Source organism: Octodon degus, unplaced genomic scaffold (assembly GCF_000260255.1).
Source record: "Octodon degus isolate 3935 unplaced genomic scaffold, OctDeg1.0 scaffold00012, whole genome shotgun sequence".
Classification (NCBI taxonomy): Eukaryota; Metazoa; Chordata; class Mammalia; order Rodentia; family Octodontidae; genus Octodon; species Octodon degus.
Window position 1 is genome coordinate 5,230,633 of NW_004524588.1, and position 20,350 is coordinate 5,250,982.

The following is a 20,350-nucleotide window of genomic DNA, read 5'->3' on the forward strand; positions in this document are numbered from 1 at the left end:
GGTTATGTTTTACTCATTGCTGGGATAAAATACCCAACACCCAAAATGAAGGAAGGAAAGGTTTAGTTAGCTCACAGTTTGTGGAGGTTTCAGTCTATACTCAGCTGGCTCCCAGTAGAGTGGCACATGGCAGAGTGCAGCAGTTCAGAAAACAGAAAAGAGCACAGGGAAGGGACCAGCTGCAGGCTCTAGCCAGCCTCTCTCCCCTCCTTATATTGTAAAACAAGCTACTCTGGGGCTGGGGGTGTAGAACTCCCACAATGTCCATGCCCTCCACTTGCACAGGATGACGATGTTTACAATGTAAGAATCCTGGCTCTCTGCTGGGTCACTTAATTAAACTTGTAAACTTCTCAAGTTGACACAGTGCATCAACCAGTACAAGGATGTTTGGAACAAGCAACCTATGGAAGCTCAGAGACCCAAAGTCTAAATACAAACTGTGCTCAAGTTCTTGGCTCCCTGTCCCTGAGTGTGGGAGATTCTAAGGAACTCAGAGTAAAAAATAGAAAGAAATAAGATACTTCTTTTTAAGACAGAATTTTTCCTGGTGGGTAAGAAGTGTGTTTGTTGTAGTCTTTACTGAGGGTGCTCCCAACACATACTGCTAAATCTAGATAAAAGGGCAGCTTTCTGGAGGTTAAGTTGAAGAGACAGCTGGAAAAACAACACTGACCACACACATTGGCTGGTGTTCATGGCAAGGGAGACATATTTTGAAGTTTGAGTACAAGTGAGGCAATTTCCTACTATTAAAAAAATAATTAAAAAAGTTAAGTTCCAGAATTCTTTAATGTCCAAGTTTCAATTAAAAATTAATTGGCAGTAAAAGAAACAAGAAGGCATTAACACAGGAACAGCCTAGATCGACGAGAAAACCAGGTAAGGCAAGACTGACCCATTGACCTACTTTCGTCTTGAGACCTCCTACTAGCCCACTGCTTCACCTGCTCCTGTGGTTAAAAAGTTGTTTCTTGCTAGGCATGGTGGCACACACATGTTATTCCAGCACTCAGGAGGCTGAGGCAGGAGGGTCATTGTGAGTGTGAGACCAGCCTGATCTACAATGTAAGCTCAAGGCCAAGCCTGAACTGAATAGCAAGGTCCTGTCTCAAAAAGACAGAAAAGAAAAAAATGAAAAAAAAAAAAAGAGTTGTTTCTCCTGCAGTTGAAGAGCCTGATGACAAGGCCACTGTACCTAGAGCAGGGAAAGTTCCCAGATATGCTTAGACATACCTCAACTGAGCCCTTATGCATCGGGATTATATCTCATGACTCTAAACACAATGGCACCAGGGGAGAAAACATGTGCAGAACCCAAAATATGCAAAAGAGAGCTATCCATCACTCCCTAGAGGGCCTGAGACTTCCCCACTGTGGAAGGAGCAAAATAAGAAACTAGAAGACCACACCACCTTGAACATGTTGTGGCATGCCTTCTTTCACTGGCACTTGCCTGCTCAACCTCTGTAAGTGTACTTTTGCTTTTAATAAGCTTCTGCTTTTGCAATCTAACTTGGAGGCTAGCTTCCAGTTCCATGTTGGTGATACAAAGAACCTGAAAATGAGGGCCTCACAGACTCCTAGATAGTAACAGGATAACTCAGAAAGATCCCCAGAAATTGTCTCTGAGTAGGCTTGCATATTGGACTCAGCCAAAACGTGAAGATTTTAAGCAGCTTTAAAAAGAGAAATATGATGACTAAGAGTTGCCAGAGAGATAATTTCAACAGAGGAATGGAAACTAAAAACCAAAATGGAAATACTAGATCTGAAAATTATAATAACTAAAATGAAAAATTCATTGTATGATTCAAAAGGAAATTTTGGATAGTGGAAGAACAAAAGGATCAGCAAATGTAAGAATAGGCCAATGGAAAGCATACAATCTGAAGAACAGAGAAAAAGAGATTGAAGAAAAATTAACAAAGCATTTGACAAATAAGTAATTGGAATTCCAGGAGAGGACAGAGTACAGGAGATGGAAAGTTTAACTGCAGAAAAACTCTTTTGAGTTTCATGGAAAATATTAATTTATAAATCTTATAAAATTAGCAAATCCCAAAGTAGAACAAGCACAAAGAAAACAAGAGTTATCAATCATGAAGTTAAATACTTCACATATATGCTTGATGTATATATAGAACATACAACATATTTATCATTCTAATTTGCTTAGAAGAAAAAAAAATGTTTAAATAAAATTATAGAACTATATTAGCAGATTGATCTATCTATCTATCTATCTATCTATCTATCTATCTATTGATCTATCTATCTGATGTATATATGTTTGACAACAATACCATAAAGAGTGAGGGACAATAAATGGGACTATTATGATTGCAAGATACCTGTATTTTCCAGTAGATATAATAATTAACTTTATCTAACTTGTCATAAGTTAAAGATGCATATTATAATCCCAACAGTAAGCAACAACAAAACAAAATAAACAGCTAGAAAACCAACAGAGGTATTAAACAATACACTTTTTTAGACTACTGTGTTTTTAACACAAAAGGCAAGAAAACAAAAAAAGAGAAATATGAAAATTAAAAATTAAGAGAACTAAGTAGCAAAACATTAGACTTAAATCCAAATATATACATTTACATTAAATGTAAATGGATCAAACACATCCATCAAAAAGCTAGAGATTGTCAAGTATGATTTAAAAGAAGAGGGCTGGGGATATGGCTCAGTGGTACAAGCACCTGCCTGGCAAGTGCAAGGTCTTGAGTTTGATTACCAATATAAAAAAAATAATAATAAAAGAAAACAAGAAGGAGGAGGACATATAGGAGGAGGAGAGTAACATGTGGGAAGTGAAATTTTGCAAGTCATATCATTAGTGATAAAGAGCTACAATAATTTAATTTTTCATATTAAATTGTGCATTTTGGAAGCAAGTAGCCATAAAATACACACACTAACATATTTTCAACTAGGGTGGGACAGTGGAATTTATGTGAATATTAGGTAAAGCAATGAAGTCAAAGTTTCCCAAGACATTACTAATGAGGTCAAATCTCCTTGCTTCTAATCATGATTGTTTTCCTGAGAGATGAGTATATACAACACCAACAACACTGCACACAAGGCCGGGATCGACTGCTTCTGCCTAGTCCAGCTAGGTTGGGTCAGAAAAACCAAGGCCTGGGTCTTTCCATCTGGCATTTGGTATGTGGTCCGGGAAGTTTTATGTAAGAATGGGAAATCTCCAATAATCTAATGGGTTTAGGAAAGTTTTTATGGGCAGTTTTCTGATCCCAAAACAGAACTGCTTAACTGCTAATTACTTTGAGTCAAGACCAGAACTTTGCTCTGCCCCGAGCTACATATCTCAAGATAGACATGGGACTTTTCTTTGACGATATTAATTTAAATTTATGCATTTGTGTCAGAAAGCTTCATTTACAACTTTGAGGGCTCTCTTTCAAATTGTATAATTTGCTTTGAGAAGTAAACACTGTGATTTTTTTATGACTTACATCTGTGGACAAAACAAATAGTGGTTTTAAAAAACAGCACCTTGGCTGAACAGATTTTAAAAATTAATACACTGAAAAATGCTTGAAAGCTTACTTGTATTTTTTTTAAACTTACTTGTATTTAAATTGCATCACTAAAACACTCAACATAAAAAAAGACTACCTGTCTACAAGAGAGAACACAAAAGCAAACAGGTTCAAAGTAAATGGTTAGAGAAAGTATAAGATGCAACCAGTAAATGTAAGAATGCTAGAGTGGCTGAATTAATACCGGACAATCTAGATTTTTAAAGTTATACTAAAGAAAAGGTTCAATGTTTTTAAAAAGGAATATATGACACGTGTACGAATGGATGACAGTATCAAAATACATGAAACAAAACTTTCATAAATAGAGTGAGAAGTAGATAAATTAACCATTATAGAAGAAGTATAAACTTTCTTCTTTCACAAAGTGATAGAGCAACTAGACCAGGAAATCATTATGGATATAGGAGACTTGTGCTGCACCCTTAATGAACCTGATCCGACTGGAATTTACAGAACCCAATACCCAGGAATTAATTTTATCCCTCTAAAAATAGAATATTCAGTAGGCTTCAAAGTTAAAAATTTTGGAATTATACAGAGTATGCATTCTGATCACAATGAATTGGATTAGAAAATGAAATTAAATTAGAAAACAATAACAGCTATCTGAAAAATCTCCGATTTTTTCAGAAATTAAATAAAACCCTTCAAAGTAATGAATGTATTAGAGAAATAATGTGGAAAATTTGACAGTATTCTAAATTGAGTGAAAATAAAAAATTAAATTTTGTGAAATAAAGTTTATAGTTTCATTTACCAGAAACTTCAAATCCATTGTCTAACTTTCCACTGTAACAGCTAAAAAGTGCAAATTAATTGGGAAGTAAATAGAAGAAAAAATGATAAAAATAGAAATCAATGAAGAAAGAATATTGAAATGTAATAGAAATAAATCATTGGAACCAAAATTTCATTTATTTATTTATTTATTTTTTTTTGGAACCAAGGACCAAACTCAGGCCCTTGCGCTTGCCAGGGAAGCACTTATTCTATGGAGCCATCTCCCCGGCCCCAAAAGGTGACAGGGTGCCAAAATTTCATTCTTGGTAAATATCACTAAAGTTCATGTAATTCTAACTGAAATGACCAAGAAAAAAGGATGGAGACACCCTTTATTGTGAATGATAAAGAAGATTCAATTATGGACCTTACAAACAATAACAGAGTAAGAAAAATTAAACAACTTCATGTTGAAAATACAAAACAAAACATAGTTTAGACTAATGGGACAAATTCCTAGAAAGACAGAATTTTAAAACTGATACAAGAATTAGAACACTAGACCCTATACTAATGAAGAAATTACATTACTTATTAAGAAATTCCCGGGGCCGGGGAGATGGCTCAATGGAATAAGCGCTTCCCTGGCAAGCGCAAGGGCCTGAGTTCAATCCCCAGTTCCACCAAAAAATAAAAAAAAAATAAAAAAATTAGTAGATTGAGTTACCAGATATAAACATACAAAATTGGTTCAAAAAGTACAGAGAAAAAGAAATTCCCAATAAGTAAAACCCCACGCCCAGAGGTTTCACTAGGGATTTCTATTAAATACTTAAGGGAGACAATAAATTGGGTAGGGTGGTACGTGTCTGTAATTCCAGCTACACATGAGGCCAAAGTAGAAAGATTGCAAGTTTGAGGCCATCCTGGGTAATGTAATGAGGCTTTGATTCGAAATAAAAAAGGGCTGGGTATATAGCTCACTAGTAGGCTTGCCTACCATGCCTACCGCGAGTGAGACCTTGAGCTCAATCCCCAGTATCACAGAGCAAAATAGAACAAAAGACAAGAGGGGGTAGTAATACAACCAGAAAACTTAAATAATTTAATATTGAGGATATAAACTTATCCCAATACCGAAACCATCATAAGGAAACAAAACAAAAATCAACTATAGACCAGTATCTCACCTAAATGTAGATGTACAAAAATTCTTAACAAAATAGCAAATAGTAAATAGTAAATAGAGTCACAAGAATAAAAAGAATAATGTGTCATGACAAAGTGAGGGCTAACCCAAGCATGCCAAATTAGTTCAATACACATTTGAAAATCAATCAATGTAACTCACCCTATTAATACAGAGAATCATGTACTCCTTTCACAATGCTGAGGAAGAATTTGGAAAAATTCAGTAACTACTTCTTGATAAAGATGGTTAAGCAAAGTATGACATGAGAATGGGCCTGCTCGACATATGAAGGGCATGTATAAGGAGCTGCCCTAATACCACACTTAAAGCTCAAACTGAACCCTTTTGGCCTAAGGTCAAGAGTATGGCCATGAGCCCCAGGTTGGCCACTTGAAGTCTCAATCATCCTCGAAGTTCCATTGCACTCACAATAAAGTCATCAAAGCTCATGCAAAAACAGGAAGGAAAAACGCTTGCTTCATTCAGATGTGACATTAGTGTATTATTATAAAAAAATTCCAAGGCATCTGAAAAAACAGCTATTAGAAATGCTAAATTAACTTAGCAAAATCTCAAGATAATAAATACACAAAAATCTTCCTGTTGTGTGGTGGTTTTTACATTTCCACAAATCCTTTGGTACTATTTTCTTTAAGAGATGGATCTTCATTATTTTTTCTTGAACATGGGTTAATCATAAGACCTTGGAATACTCATAGTATTTCTTATATTTTTGAAGCACATACAGTATTCAGTAACATTATCATCTCACCTTTATCGTACAGGCCTTCCAGATTACAGAGGAAGGATTATAAGCCTACATATCATTCATCCACTGACTTAGCAAACACGTGTTAAGTGTGAGGTGCCACACACTGGGCTAAGTGCTACGGTGGGGGCACAGTGCAAAAACAGAAAACTTACAGATACATTATAACAAAAGTTAAAAATCAGTTAATAGCCTATAGCTATGTCCCTGCTGCTTGTCACGTCCCTAGCTTGCTAAAAATTCTGTCAGCCTTGACTGTCTGCATCCAGCTGCTTCTCTTTGATAATGCCCTGGGCCAACTTGACTGTATCCAGCTTGTTTTTCCTTATTTAGAAAAACATATATTGTTTCCAACTTGCTTCAAGGACTTCATGTCTGGAACAGACGAGCCCAGTCAAGGGCCCATTTAACTCTACTTGCTCTGCTGGCACTCCCTCCTCTCCTTCCCAGAATGTTGCTCAACCTTATGATAAATAGTTCCTTCTAAGCAAATCTATTTGCTTGACAATATGTGACACAATGCATATAACCAACCATGTAATAACCCGCTATCAGCCTTATCCTTCCTGCTTACGAACTGCACTTAAGCTCAACTCTAAGCTGATTCGTGGGCTAGTGATTTGGAACTGATTCCCACAAGCCCACTGGTGTAACAAAAGTTGTCTTCTAGCTCTTCCGTGCAAAGAATATCCATTTGATTTGCTACTTGCTTTTCTGCAACACTGGAAATACTGAATAGGAGAAATGGAGCACATGCTCTGGAAAACACTGAGTGAAGGCTCTGTCCGGCTTCTCTTGCTCCTGCTGCAAAGCCAAGGAAAGCATCTTGCTTTGATGAAGCAAATTTAGATACATCCACTTACATTCACAGTGTTTTCTACTTGACAATTCTATTAGCCGAGCTGATGTCATTCTATTAAACAAAATTGGTAGAGCTATATCTCCCCAAAAGGAGTTCTAAAAGTCAAAATGTACACCGGCCGCAAGACATGCCTTCATCCTTGTCCAGTTAACTCCGAATCACCAAGATTTTATCTTGAAAAAGTACTCAGATGTTCCTCTACATTTATTTACCTGGGTAACTGCTGAAAGAGAGGCGGCTACTACTGGTGTCTTTATCTTTGACGTTGAAGTCCCAGTGTTTATAGATCCTGAGCATGGCCGCGTATGTGTACCAGCTTGAGTGAGCAAAATAGATGTTCTCAAATCCAGGGAGGACCTGTAGCCAGAAGCATAGAGAGTGACACAGAGGCATAGATGTCGGCTGCAATATTCAGTGGCGGTAACATGAGATCAATTCAGGGGCTTTTTTTTCTTCTTTTTTATTGGAACATACGACTAAAGGGTCCAACAGTAGCCTCTGATGTCCACCGTTCTTCTGCCATGCAGATTGGAAGATTCTGAAAGGTGACAGTGGCAGGTGTATGCAGCACAGTGACATGCTAGAAGAAATGCAGGCGTGCTTCCAGTGCCCTCTCTTAAAGTGTGTCCCAGGACTTCACTTCAACCACAGATGCATTCATGAACAACTGCCACACAGCCACACACAGTGGGGATGAGGTACTGCCACGTCTGAGTGACACATACAAAGACTATGTGCACCAGAAAACACAGAGGAGCTACTACTGCTATCTTACCTTAATCAGAGCAGAGCAATGTCCCATGTCCCATCTCTTAGAAAACTTCATGCTGGTGTCTTTTTTGGAAGAGAAAGAGGGAATCAGATCCAGCAGGTCTCCAACTGCATTCAGGAACTGAATCTGAAACATGCTCATGGGCTGGGGAAGGACACAGACTGCACTAAGTGTTGATTTGTAACACAGGTCATTTTCTAGCCTTTCTCTTGTTAAGTTTCTATTAGATTATTTTCATTTACTGAAACAGATGCACTAGATTTTATTGTACCTTACAAAATAATGTTATAGCTTTTTGTAATTTGGAAGAGCTGTCTCAGTGCATTTTGATAAACCACAGACTCTCAAAGTGGCTCCTTAGAGAATAACCCAGATGGTTTTATTATACCAAGAATTGACTTAGACCTCGTGCTTGCCAGGCAGGCAGATTTTTTTATTTGCATTCCTCTGCAGCTCCTCATTTCACCCTTGACCCTCTTTGTATTTCGAGCCAGGTAATTCTTTCTTTCAGGGCCCTGTGCACTGTGCGCTTTGGGGTGTTCAATGGCATCCCTGGCTCCTACCCTGCAAACATCGGTAGCAAACTTCCCCTTTTGACAACTAAAACTGTTTCCTCCAGGCACTGGTTGGGAAATCACCCTGACAAGAAAGTTTCATCTCAGATGCTTCTGATGTTGACGGTGTATGTCAGCAACTGTCAGATACCTGAACGTGAGCTTCATACTAACTCAAAGCTGCACTCTAAGGATTCAACCCATCAGAGTAGCTTCGGGCGTCTTATAAACTGATTATTTAGTAGGAGTAGGGTGACGAATAGAGATGACATTTTAAGCAAAATGCAAAAATAATAGCAAAACCCCCTGCCACATAACTTACTCGTGCAAATATTCTCTTGGTTTTTGGAAGGCAGCTATGCTCATCACTATAGCACCAACGCAGATTCTCTTGGTTTTTGGATAAATAATATATTTATTATTCTTTTTAAAATTTTTATTTGTTATTTGGCATAGGGTCTCGCTATGCAGTGATCCTCCTGTTTCAGCCTCCCCAGCACTGGGATTACAGGCATGTGCCACCACGCCCAGTTTGGGGGTGGCATGGTGTGCCCGGGGTTCCAGGGCCCGCATGGCATGCAGTACCAGAAATCGAACTCAGGTCCTTGCACTTGCCAAGCAGGTGCTTAGACTGCTAAACTATCTCCTCAGCCCATATTTATTATTCAAGATTTTTTAAAAATTACATTAAGATCTTTATTGGGCACACCTCTTCCTCTTCTTCTCCATCTGCCTGTGACTCCTCCATGTTACCACTTTTAACTGGTTTCTCGTCTATACCTCTAGAACTTTTAAAGTGCCATATATATTTGTGAAGACAAATATTATTGTGAAGTTTTATGCCCATGGAGCCCACGTACAAGCACGTCTCTGAGTGGAATTGCTAGCCTGCAGAATACATGCTCTCTTTAAATATTACATGCAATTCCCATCTTTTTCTCAAAGTGATTGTAATAATTTACTCCCTTCAGAGTGAATGAGGATTCCCCACTCTGCTGTGTGATATGACCTCTTTGAGGTTCTTATGTGCATGTCCTTGAAATGAAAAATTTCTTCATATTCATGAACAACCATTTATAAAATTTCTGTTAATTTCTTTGTTCATTTTTTCCTGAGTATTTTCTATTTTGAAAATTTGTTTCTTGGCATCTTAGATATAAAATCCATATTAGTTAAATATATTGGAAATATCTCCTCTTGGTTGTAGCTTATCTTTTCACTTCCTATATACTGTCTTTTTAAAATTCATTCATTCATTTATTTGGCACATGGTCTCACTATGCAGCTCCAACTCATACTGGTCCTCCTGTCTCAGCCTCCCCACCACTGGGATTACAGGCATGTGCCACCTCACCCAGTTTCAGTAGTTGGCATGGCACAGGGCTGGTGTGACATGTGGTATTGGGGATCGAACCGGGTCCTTGTGTTTGCCAGTCAGGCACTTAGACCACCGAGCTATCTCCCCAGCCCAGTATCTTTTGGTAATAATAAATCCTTTAGGGGCCGGGGAGATGGCTCAGTGGAATAAGCACTTCCCTGGCAAGCCCAAGGGCCTGAGTTCAATCCCTGTTCCACCAGAAATTAAAAAAAAAAAATCCTTTATTGTAATTGAAGGATTATTATTATTACTATTATTTGTTTTGGAGATCAAACTGAGGACCTTGAGCTTAGCAGGCAGGCACTTACACTGCTGAGCTATCTCCCCAGTGAAGGATTATAGTGTAATTGAAGGATTGGTAATAATAAATCCTTCATTAACTGATTTTATTAATTTTTATTCATGGTCAGTATTTTTGTATTTGAAGACATTGTTTATATTGTCACATTCTGCCAGAAAATAATCAGTGTTACTAGGTTCTCATCATTTTGAATTTCTTTTTCAGAGAACAAGACAGGAAAACATTTATTTTTTAAAAGGAAGCTAAAGGGCTGGCCAAATAGCTCAGCAGATTAAAGTGCCTGCTTAGGTAGATATAGGGGCCGGAGTTCGATCCCCGATGGGTCATGCTGGCCCCGACCTTGGGACGCGCTGAGACCGGTGTTTGAGACTGGGCACGGTGGTGCGTGCCTGTAATCCCAGCACTTGGGAGGCTGAACATAGGCGGATCACTACGAATCCGATCTACGTAGTGAGACCTTGTAGATCCTGTAGACCCTTACTAAAAAAATACTAAGTAAACAAATAAAAATAAAAGGAAGCTAAAAATATTTTCCTACCTATATTTCCAGTCTAAAAACCACAGGGTCAGGCTGGCCAAATAACTCAGCGGATTAAAGTGCCTGAAAGCAGGTTCAGGGGCCAGGGGTTCGATCCCCGGGCCTGCTCTGCTGGCCCCATACCCAAGGCAAGCTGAGTCAACAATTGAGACTGATTGAGACTGAGTGTGGTGGCTTGCGCCTATAATCCCAGCTCTTGGGAGGCTGTAAACAGGCGGATCACTACAAGTACAGTCTAACAGTGAGACCCTGAACACCCTGTAGACCCTTCCCTAAAATACAAAAAAAAAAAAAAAAAAAAAAAAAAAAAAAAAAAAAATACCAAAACACAAAAACAAAAACAAAACCATAGGGTCTTTACTTCATCAAGTTTTTTCCTGTGTTGAAAAATCATTTGGCATAATCACTTACTTGCTTTATTTTTCCTTTATCCATCCTTCCAAGTTTCTCTATCAAATTCCAAAATACTAGTACCTCCATATTATTACTGTGAGATTACTGCACACGCTTTCAGGGAGCTTTTGCTTGGTGGTGGTGGTGCTGCTGTTTGTTTTGGGGGTGGTGGGGCTCATCCCCAGGGTCTCTGGCACTAGGGCTGTTCAGCAGCAACTGTTTCTGTGTCACTGGGAATAGCAGCTTTTAGTGGGGGGCAAAGCAATGCATTCCAAAGTTAGATATATTCATTTTCAGTTTTTAGAGATTTCAGTTATTCTTTATAATTAAATTATGTTTTTAAAAATTATTAACAACACTTGCATGGTTCTGCAACCTATACTGCAATGTACACTTGGAGAAATGCAGCTTTCCTTCCTCTTTTCTTCCTTCCTTCCTAGTGAACCACTTTAGTTTTTTAGTTTTAGGTGGTTTTGTTATCCACTGCTGTTTCTCCCAGAAGCGATAAGCAAATCTATCTATACTTCCTTATTTCTCTTTCTTACATAAAAGGTAGCCATTTGAAATGACATTGGAATATCATTTCAAAAACCACTTTCAATTTAAATTCTGTGTCTGACAATGAAACACGTTACTTTTTATCTTGCTTTTGGACATTGAATGAAAAACTCTAAAGGCCGCTCCCTGACTGCCCTGGAGAGCCACCTCAGTTCTGCTTACAGCTGCGTCATTTCTGCTCCCAGTCCCCAGTGCATTTGGCTGCTTTGTTCTTGAAACCTTTGGTAATGAACAGGCTCTCACACCTGCTATGTCGCATCTTGGCCATGTGCCGTTGTGATAATACTAGGACGAGGTTGGCTGGGTCTAAGGGCCAACAAGTGCGTGCGTGGAGCACAAAGCTCCAGAACGCCTGTTCATAACAGCATTTTGCCAGTATTTTAGGCGATGGCCTTTTCTATTCCCACAGCTCTGCCAACAGAGAGAATTTTCACACCCTGGAATTTTTGTCAAACTGGGAAGAAAATATTTATCACTTTGGTTTTAAATTGTGTTTATAATATTAAGAGCAAGGTTGAACTCATATTATTAATAATTATGTGTAACATTTTCTATGAAATTTTTGCATATCTTTTTTTGTGTATATATGTATATATTTGTGTATATACCAACATATCACCTCAAGAGGCAAAAGTACCTATAATTTTGGAAATATATCATATAATATCTTAAAACCCTTGATGATTCAATAGACCTTCCCCCAAATTAATGTGTGTTTCTGTGAATGTTCTGGAATTTGGGAAACAAAACCTGTACACTTAGACATCTTTCCTTAAGGAGGTCATAGACCAAAATACTGAAATCTTTCCAGGTTAGTTAAAAAGACAATATGTTCATGCCAGTCTTTTAAAGCTTATCCCGAGCATAGTACTATGAAAGACTGAAAAAACACAGAAACATTTTTTATTTGTGTTTTGAATTCAAATTCTGTGTCTTTGCTCCCCTCTATGGAGAAAGGGGTTTTTGAAATGACATTTCAATTTAGGAACAGATCAACCTAGGATGATAGTCTATTCCTTGAGACAAATAGTGCTGCATTTATTGCATCGTAACACCTTACTCACTTTCAGTATCTTAGCCATATAAAGTCTGCGCAGCCTCTTCAAAATCGTTCTGTGGTAGGGTCCCTCCCAAGTGTGAGTTTGGAAACTTTTTACAGCATGGCCGTATCAGCCTCTGTGTACCCATGAGCAGTTCTGATGTAAGTGGGACATAAATCATACAGAACCGGACTCAGAATGTTAGCGTATACCCAACCAGACTGTGTGCCCACACAGGGGAGCAAAGACACAAAAACTGTACGAAGGGCGCAGCTACTCCACGCTTGGCACTCAGCCCTTGGGTATGATTCGCTGAGTTAGCACCAGCCCAAATAAAGCTGCTTCTGGAAAAAAGGCCTCCGTGCCCCGTCTCTTTAGACGAAAGTCCTGCAGCATTACCTTTATCTTTTCTGCTGCAGCCCTCCGCGTGGCTCCTACATGAAGCCCATCTAACTGTGCCATAACATAGCCAGTGTGCCTCCAAAATGAGTCATTCTTGTGCTCTCCAATGTTTTGCCGAGTCCACTTGTCTTGCTTTCTGAAAGAGAAATTAGGTTGGTACTAGAGGGCTCAAGGGCTGTTCACCTACAGCTAAATCAAACTAGGCGTTTAGAGACTATATACTCAAAAGATCTAGGTTGGTGTGGCTTAAATTCTAGAGCTGAGGACATTCTAGTTACTTAAAAGAATTTCAGGGCATGCCTTAAATGATTTTAATTTCCTTGGACGCTACACATACTCTTTTATAGTTTCTTTTGAGCTCTATCAAGAACCAAAATACAAGTGTCATATTAACCTATCTGTGACATCAAGACCTAAGAAAATCAAGCACAACCTGTTCATATGCATTTCACATAAAACTACAACACTTCAGTAAGTAGTTGACTACTTTTGTATGTTGCCACAGTAACGTCAAACAGCAGGAGAAAAGCCTCTTGAGGACACGACGGTTTATATGCTTCTCTCACAGGTCACTTCCATAGCTTATGGCTTGTTCCATTTCAGTTATTTTTTTTTCAGTTGTTATTAATAACTGCCTCCATGTCTCTGTCTTAGCATACGTAGCAAAAAAGTATGTTTTTTTTTAATGGCTCTTTCATTCTCTTTTCTCCTAGTTTTCTGTAATTCACAGGGGATGATTTGCTATAACCTTATATACAGAAAGCTATTTCTGATTCGCTCAGGCCATCTCTAGATCAGTCTTAGAACAATACAGTGCTGTGCTGCATGAGATTGAGCCCACCGTTTTTAAGTGAGTCTTGGCAGAGCCGTTAGTATTTCTGGAGAAGTTGCTTAGTATATGATTTCAAAGGTTAAATCGAGAGCCCTTCTGTTAATCTCCTGTCATCATTCTATAAATATAATATTTAAAATTTTGTTCTTTTGAAAACTTTCTTAAAATTGAAGTATTCTCAAAAGATGTCAAGAATTATGACTGCAGATAACACCTGAGACTAGCCAGTTACTAGACAGGTCCAAAAAAGGGAAGCACCATAAGCCCCGGGACCAGTGGCCCCATCCCTTACTAAACAGAGAACTGTATAGTACAATCTTTAAATTTCAGAAAGATAGATCATTGGCCTCATATGTGACAAAGAAACTGGTACTCCTGATGTCACCTTTTCACCATGATAGGAATACTGATAGGGAAACCTTGACAAAATGGAAGCCTGAAATGGAAACTTTCAATGACAAAACTGAACATGTTGGTGAGTTATGCAGCAAATATGATGTCACTCGAAACACAAAGCATTGGCCAATGGTTGTGTTTCGCTCAATCCTAAATATATGTGGCATACATAGTTTGATAGTTTACAAAGAAAATAATAAATGCAAAATATCATAGAGAAATTTTCTGGAGAGGATTGGGAATGGAGCTCATAAGAGTTCATTTATAGCTGAGGAAAAACAAAATGTTTCCACCAGAGAACTATGCAAAGAATTGTGGAGCACACTGGTGAGCCAACAGGTAGACAGGTAGGTGCAGCAACACAATGACCTAGTATGACAACAGGAAAACAGGATGTCAGTGGTGCTGAACACAAAAGTACAGGAAAACAAAACATGCATACTATCATATCAGTGCAAGCGGTGCTTGTGTATGGGACACGAAGTTGTCATGTGTGAAGACTGCCTTGGTTGTGTCCTTTGAGGAAAAGCTTCTTTCTAAGGTAGACTTTTGGATGCGTTTACAGTGTAATTCACATAGGTTCTTATATTTTATGTTATCTTTTAGGTTTTGTAATCAAGTAAACAGCTGATGTGAAAATGTTGATGTCTGTTTAAGCATTCATTGCAAAAGTGATATTTTAGTTTATTGACATCTTATTTCCCGAAATGCATATCGTATAGTATATAGTCTGCTCCTAACAAATCAAAAAGAGAAGTGATGAGACTGCAATATGGGAAAGGAAAACTAAACACACATGTTGTCAGTGTGAGACAGGCATGTGGAATTTGCTGTTGTCATGCATGCTTAACTGTAATAACTGAAGTAAAGATTTTTTTTTTTGTAGAGCGCTATTAGCATTTTCATTGCAATTCATGTGTGTGTTTATTTCTGATGTTATTTTTGGGTTTTGTAAGGAAGTGCACAGTTCAAGTATAAATGTTGATGTTTATTCTATACACAATACATCTTAAGAATTTAATATTTTATTTTACTGGTATTTTGTTCTGTTAACTACACACTGTATAATATAATATAATAAAATCCCCTGACAAAACAGAAAGCCCACTGAGATGTCAAGTGTATCTTACAAAAAGGTCAAGAACGCAAAAGACGTGCGCTGTCCGAGTAAGCACTGCACGTGCATGGAACGTGCTGCTGCCTGTGTTCAGACTGCCTTACATGTAATAATTGAAATAAAGAGTATTTTTAAAAATATTTATTTATTTTAGGGAAGGATCTACAGGGTGTTCAGGGTGTCACTACTAGATTGGACTCACAGTGACCCACCTGTTTACAGCCTCCCAACAGCTGGGATTATAGACATGCGCCACCACACCCAGTCTCAATTGCCATTTCAGCACACCCTGGGGGCAGGGTCAGCACAGCAGGACCGGGGATTGAACTCCCAGCCCCTGAGTCTACTTGCAGGCGCTTTAATCCGCTGAGCTATTGGCTGGCTGTGAGTTTTTTTTGTTTTTGTTTTTGGTAGACTGCTATTAGTATTTTCATTACTGTTCATACAGGAGTTTATTTCTGATGTTCTATTTTGGACACTCTACACCAAAAACTAATTGATGTGGATGCTTTGTTATAAACTATAAATATGAAAGACTCCTTAATTTTGTGACCTTTTTCCTTTGAAGTGCTCACTACTTAATATAACAAAACTCATGAAATTAAAATTAATAATTTATCAATGGAAATAGTCTAAGGGAGAAAGGTGGGTCTCCTAGACCACATTTATATACCTTGATGACAAAATCAGTCTTATGCTTCAAGGGCTAGAGAGAGAGAAAAGACATCACTATGAGAAGAGGAAGGACACCCTGAGGGAGAGATTCAGGCCTCTGTCTTGTCCGCTGTCCTCTGGCAGTGTCTTCTGTGTTAGCAACTGAGAAGGTGAAATTCAGCTTGACGTCTGAAGGAGCTAAATCAGAGGATGTATCTACCACCAATTGTCATTCTGTGACCAAAAAAATGCTACACCCTCAACTTTACGGTTCTGCTAAACAGATAAAAAATAAAAATTGGAAAAGGAATAATTCCTAAAGTTACACATGTAGGCTTTAGCAGCCTTAAGAAGAGGAAAGTTTTTATACTTACATCATAAAATCTTGCACTCGATCGATGATAGAAGGGATTTTGATCACCTGGGGGTAGAGGTTTGTGAAGTGGTCCTTCATGTGTCTGAAATGATAAATGGAAATCGTTACAGTCCTATTTTTCTTCTTGGATTTATCTATCATAGTAACTTACCCCATATTATATTTTGGCTAATAAGTAGGTGGCCAATTGCAAACCTTCTCTACTATTTTTTTTTTTTAATGTATTTGGTACAGGGTCTCACTATGCAGCTTGGACTCGTAGTGATCCTCCTGTTTTCTGCCTCCCAGCGCTGGTATTACAGGTGTGCACCACCATGCCCAGTTTCGGTGGCTGGCTCAGTGTGGCCTGGGGGTGGGGCTGGCATGGCATGTGGTACCAGGATCAAATCCCGGCCCTGCACTTGCCAAAGCAGGAGCTTAGTCTGCTGAGCTATTCTGCTGGCCCTCTACTAATTTTTTAGGTAAGTAAAATTCACACTGAAAATTAATATTTTTCAATATAAAAAAGTACAAAATTAGACAAACTCCAAAGTATCTACTACTTAAGTTTATGAAATCATTATATTTTTCATACTTGTCACATATGTTTAAACACATAGAACAAAATATTAGAGTTAACATCCTTTTGCACAGTTTCTTGACACTAATTTAACATGCTTTTAAAAGAAACATGTTACCATTTGCAGTTTAAATCTTTTCAGCTTGTGATACTATTTCACAGTATGACTATATAGCAATTTATATATGTACTCCAATGGCAGCTATATTACTGGTTTTAAATTGTTTGTTATCATAAACTATCATAACTAGTTTATTCCTTGTATATATATGAAATTGAAAAATATTTTCAGCATGAATAAAAGCATAGAATATAGTAAACACCCAAAGTAGTAGATACTACTTAATTTTATTGAATTATAGATATAAAATTTTATAATATAAATACATAATAAAATTTTTATATAAATAAATATATAAAATTTAGATATAATATAAATACATAATATAAAACTTTACATTATATATGCTTTCTGAGGTTAATTCATATGTAAATATATATAAATGTGTTTTTTTCTAAATATTGCCAAATTATTCTCCATAATGATACAGTAAGTCCCCAGTTTATTAACAAGTTATTTCTGTTCTGGGAGAATGTTTATAAATTGGACTTAATCCAACAAAGTGAATCTTACACAGTACACCTGTGAAAATATACAACTTGAATGTTCTTAAATTGGGGACTTCTTGTAGCAGTAATTTACATTTCCAGCTTTGCCAACAGATGTCATCGTCAGATTTTATAGTTTCCAACAATTTTGTGGATTTAAATAGTTTCTTCATTAATTTTTACTCCTCATAAGATTATTGGGTATTTGGGTTTTTTTATTCTAAAAAGTGAAAGAGTTATACAATCTGAAGAGAAACCAGAATACAGGCACTCTATTTTAAAACTTAAAAGACCAAAAATTTCTTATCTATGTTCTAGGGAATATTTTTATTTGATAAAATGATCCATTTACATTTACTGTAATTTTAATAATTTTGAAAATTTGTTCTATATCTTGTTTTTTATTTACTATCCTTTTTGTCCCTGTTTTCATGTTTTATTTCAATATACTTTTTCATTTACTAATTTAGAAATTATAGAACAAACCTATTATTTTAATGATCATATTTTCTTTTGAAGTCTAAATGAATGATAATTATCTTTTGCTCCAGACATAAAGTGTATTTTAGCAAGCATTACCCATGGACATTCCCCATCATGTTATGGTTCAGTAAAACTTTTCTTCTTATCCTGATTATTGCTCTTTGACACAAGGACTATTCTGAAGTTTCCTACCTGTTAGTCTTACTAAAGTATATCCTTTAATCACTTAATAGAAGTCTGTGGGTGTTAAATAGTTTTAACTGATACATATAAAAATATAGTATCCTTATTTTGCCCATACTTGGGCAAAATTAAATAACTATACAATTCTAGTTAGATATTTTTCCTTGGTGCCTTTAAAGTATTGCCTTGATATTGTCTGACTCTGTGGTTGGTGACGAGAAGCGTGCTGTCTAGCTAAGACTTCTTTGAAGTTCATGTCTCTTTCAAGATTATTCTCATCTTTAATTTTCTGTAGTTTCATTCACAGTTGTAGCAATTATATGGGCCATATATTCCAGTAAGGAATTCATGACTTTTTTTCAATTTTGGTAAAATTATCACTTACCTCCCTAGCTATTATTTATTATCTGCAATTTCCTCCGGTCTCTTTTTCTGGAATTCTTAATTGGCCTATGTCAGAGTTTTAATCTAACCACTATATTTAATCACAACCCTTTCATTATTGTTAATCTTTTAGTTCTTTAGCCTTATGCATTTTATAAATCCTTCAAAACTGATACTGGATTCAAATTCTTTGTCTAATTATGTCCAGTCTAGGATTTGTCTATAAAATGCTAAAAATTACTATAATTTTATAATTGTCTCATAGTATTTCTAACAGGTAGTTTTTGAAGAGATATGTCTTCTAGTTTATTTTTTTTTTCATACAAAGTCCCACAAATTTTCTTTCATTTATAATGTAAAGCACCAATTAAATTAAAGTCTTTGTTAAATAGTTATAAAATTAGGTTGGAGTGTATTCATGATGTCCTGCTTGATTTAGCTAACTAATTTTCTGAGTGAGAGCAAGAGCGATTTTTAAGCTCTGGTGTGCTAAGATTTTCATCTATTTATGTGTACATTTTTCTCCGCTTCCATCTGAGTCCTGGAGTTCCAACCTGTGGAATGTTGCAGATACATCTGGGAATAAGTCACCACGGGAATGATTTTTTTACCCCCCTCCAGCTTGTCTACATATCCAAATTGCTAAGTTCCTATAATCTAGGATGCTGCCCCGGTTGGGATGAGTTCTCTCCCAAGGTCCACGTAGTTTTCCCAGGGCAGCAGTACTGTGAGATACTATAAGCCTTTTGGAGATGGAATGTCTTGGAGAAGCCCTTAGGCCATTGTACTTGGGCCTTAAAAGGGACTCCAGCACCCTATCTTCTTTGTTCTCTTTCCTGTTCTTCCCCCTCTGTCTTCCATTCTTCCTCATTCAAGATGTGACATCGCTGTAACTCATGCTCCTCTACAGCGGCACCATCCTAAAAGCCCCCTGCCCAGTGGTGCACCCTAACCTTAGACTTGCGCCCACAGAACATAAATCCAAATGAACTTCTCTTTATGCCACACGTACCCTCTACCAGGTATTTCATTATAGTGATGCGAGACTGAGCGAGACAGAGGCCCATCAACAGACATCGTTGGTAGTTTCCTAGTCTATAAAGTTAAAGGAAATGAAGTCACTTCTCTCCCCAACCTTGGCTCAGCCCTCCTCAGCAGGGACAACCTTGCCTGCCTCCGACTCACGGGCAGGACAGCCATAGTGGGTCACTTTTTTTCTATTCCATTTTTACTTCAAGAGACACATCTTTTTTGGGGGGAGTGAGGTGGGTAGCAGAAATCCAATTTAGGATTGCCAGGCAGGCATCGTGCCACTGAGACACATATTTCTGGCCCCCAGGAGACGCTTATCTTGCTTGGGGTGCTGTTATATCACCATGATGTCTTCTTTATATATTTAATCCATCACTTGACATAATTTTAAAGCAGAGTTTGCATATCAGACTGTGAGCCCTCTATACCTGAAGGCTTACCTAAGACAGAGAGTTTTCCTAACGCCCTAGTTTGTATTTTATTTTGATGTCTTTCACTGATTCAAGGAGCTCAGAATTGTAAGCAAGAGACCACCCAAGACTGGGCGTGGTGGCATGTGCCTGTCATCCCAGCTCTTGGGAGGCTGTAAACAGGCGGATCACTATGAGTCCAATCTAGTAGTGAGACCCTGAACACCCTGTAGACCCTTCCCTAAAATACCA

The 20,350-nt window shown here is 37.6% G+C and overlaps 1 protein-coding gene across 2 annotated transcripts in view; it reads right to left on the bottom strand.

Annotated features, from left to right (window-relative positions):
- Plbd1 (phospholipase B domain containing 1) overlaps positions 1-20,350 on the bottom strand; it is a 69,880-nt gene that overhangs the window by 16,523 nt on the left and 33,007 nt on the right. For both annotated transcript variants that reach the window (XM_004626199.2, XM_023709497.1), the window contains exons 3-6: positions 16,437-16,520; positions 13,061-13,199; positions 7,903-8,043; positions 7,340-7,484 (exon numbers count right to left, since the gene is read on the bottom strand). In XM_004626199.2, coding sequence (XP_004626256.1) covers positions 7,340-7,484; positions 7,903-8,043; positions 13,061-13,199; positions 16,437-16,520 — 509 coding nt within the window. The remainder of the gene's footprint in view (positions 1-7,339; positions 7,485-7,902; positions 8,044-13,060; positions 13,200-16,436; positions 16,521-20,350) is intronic.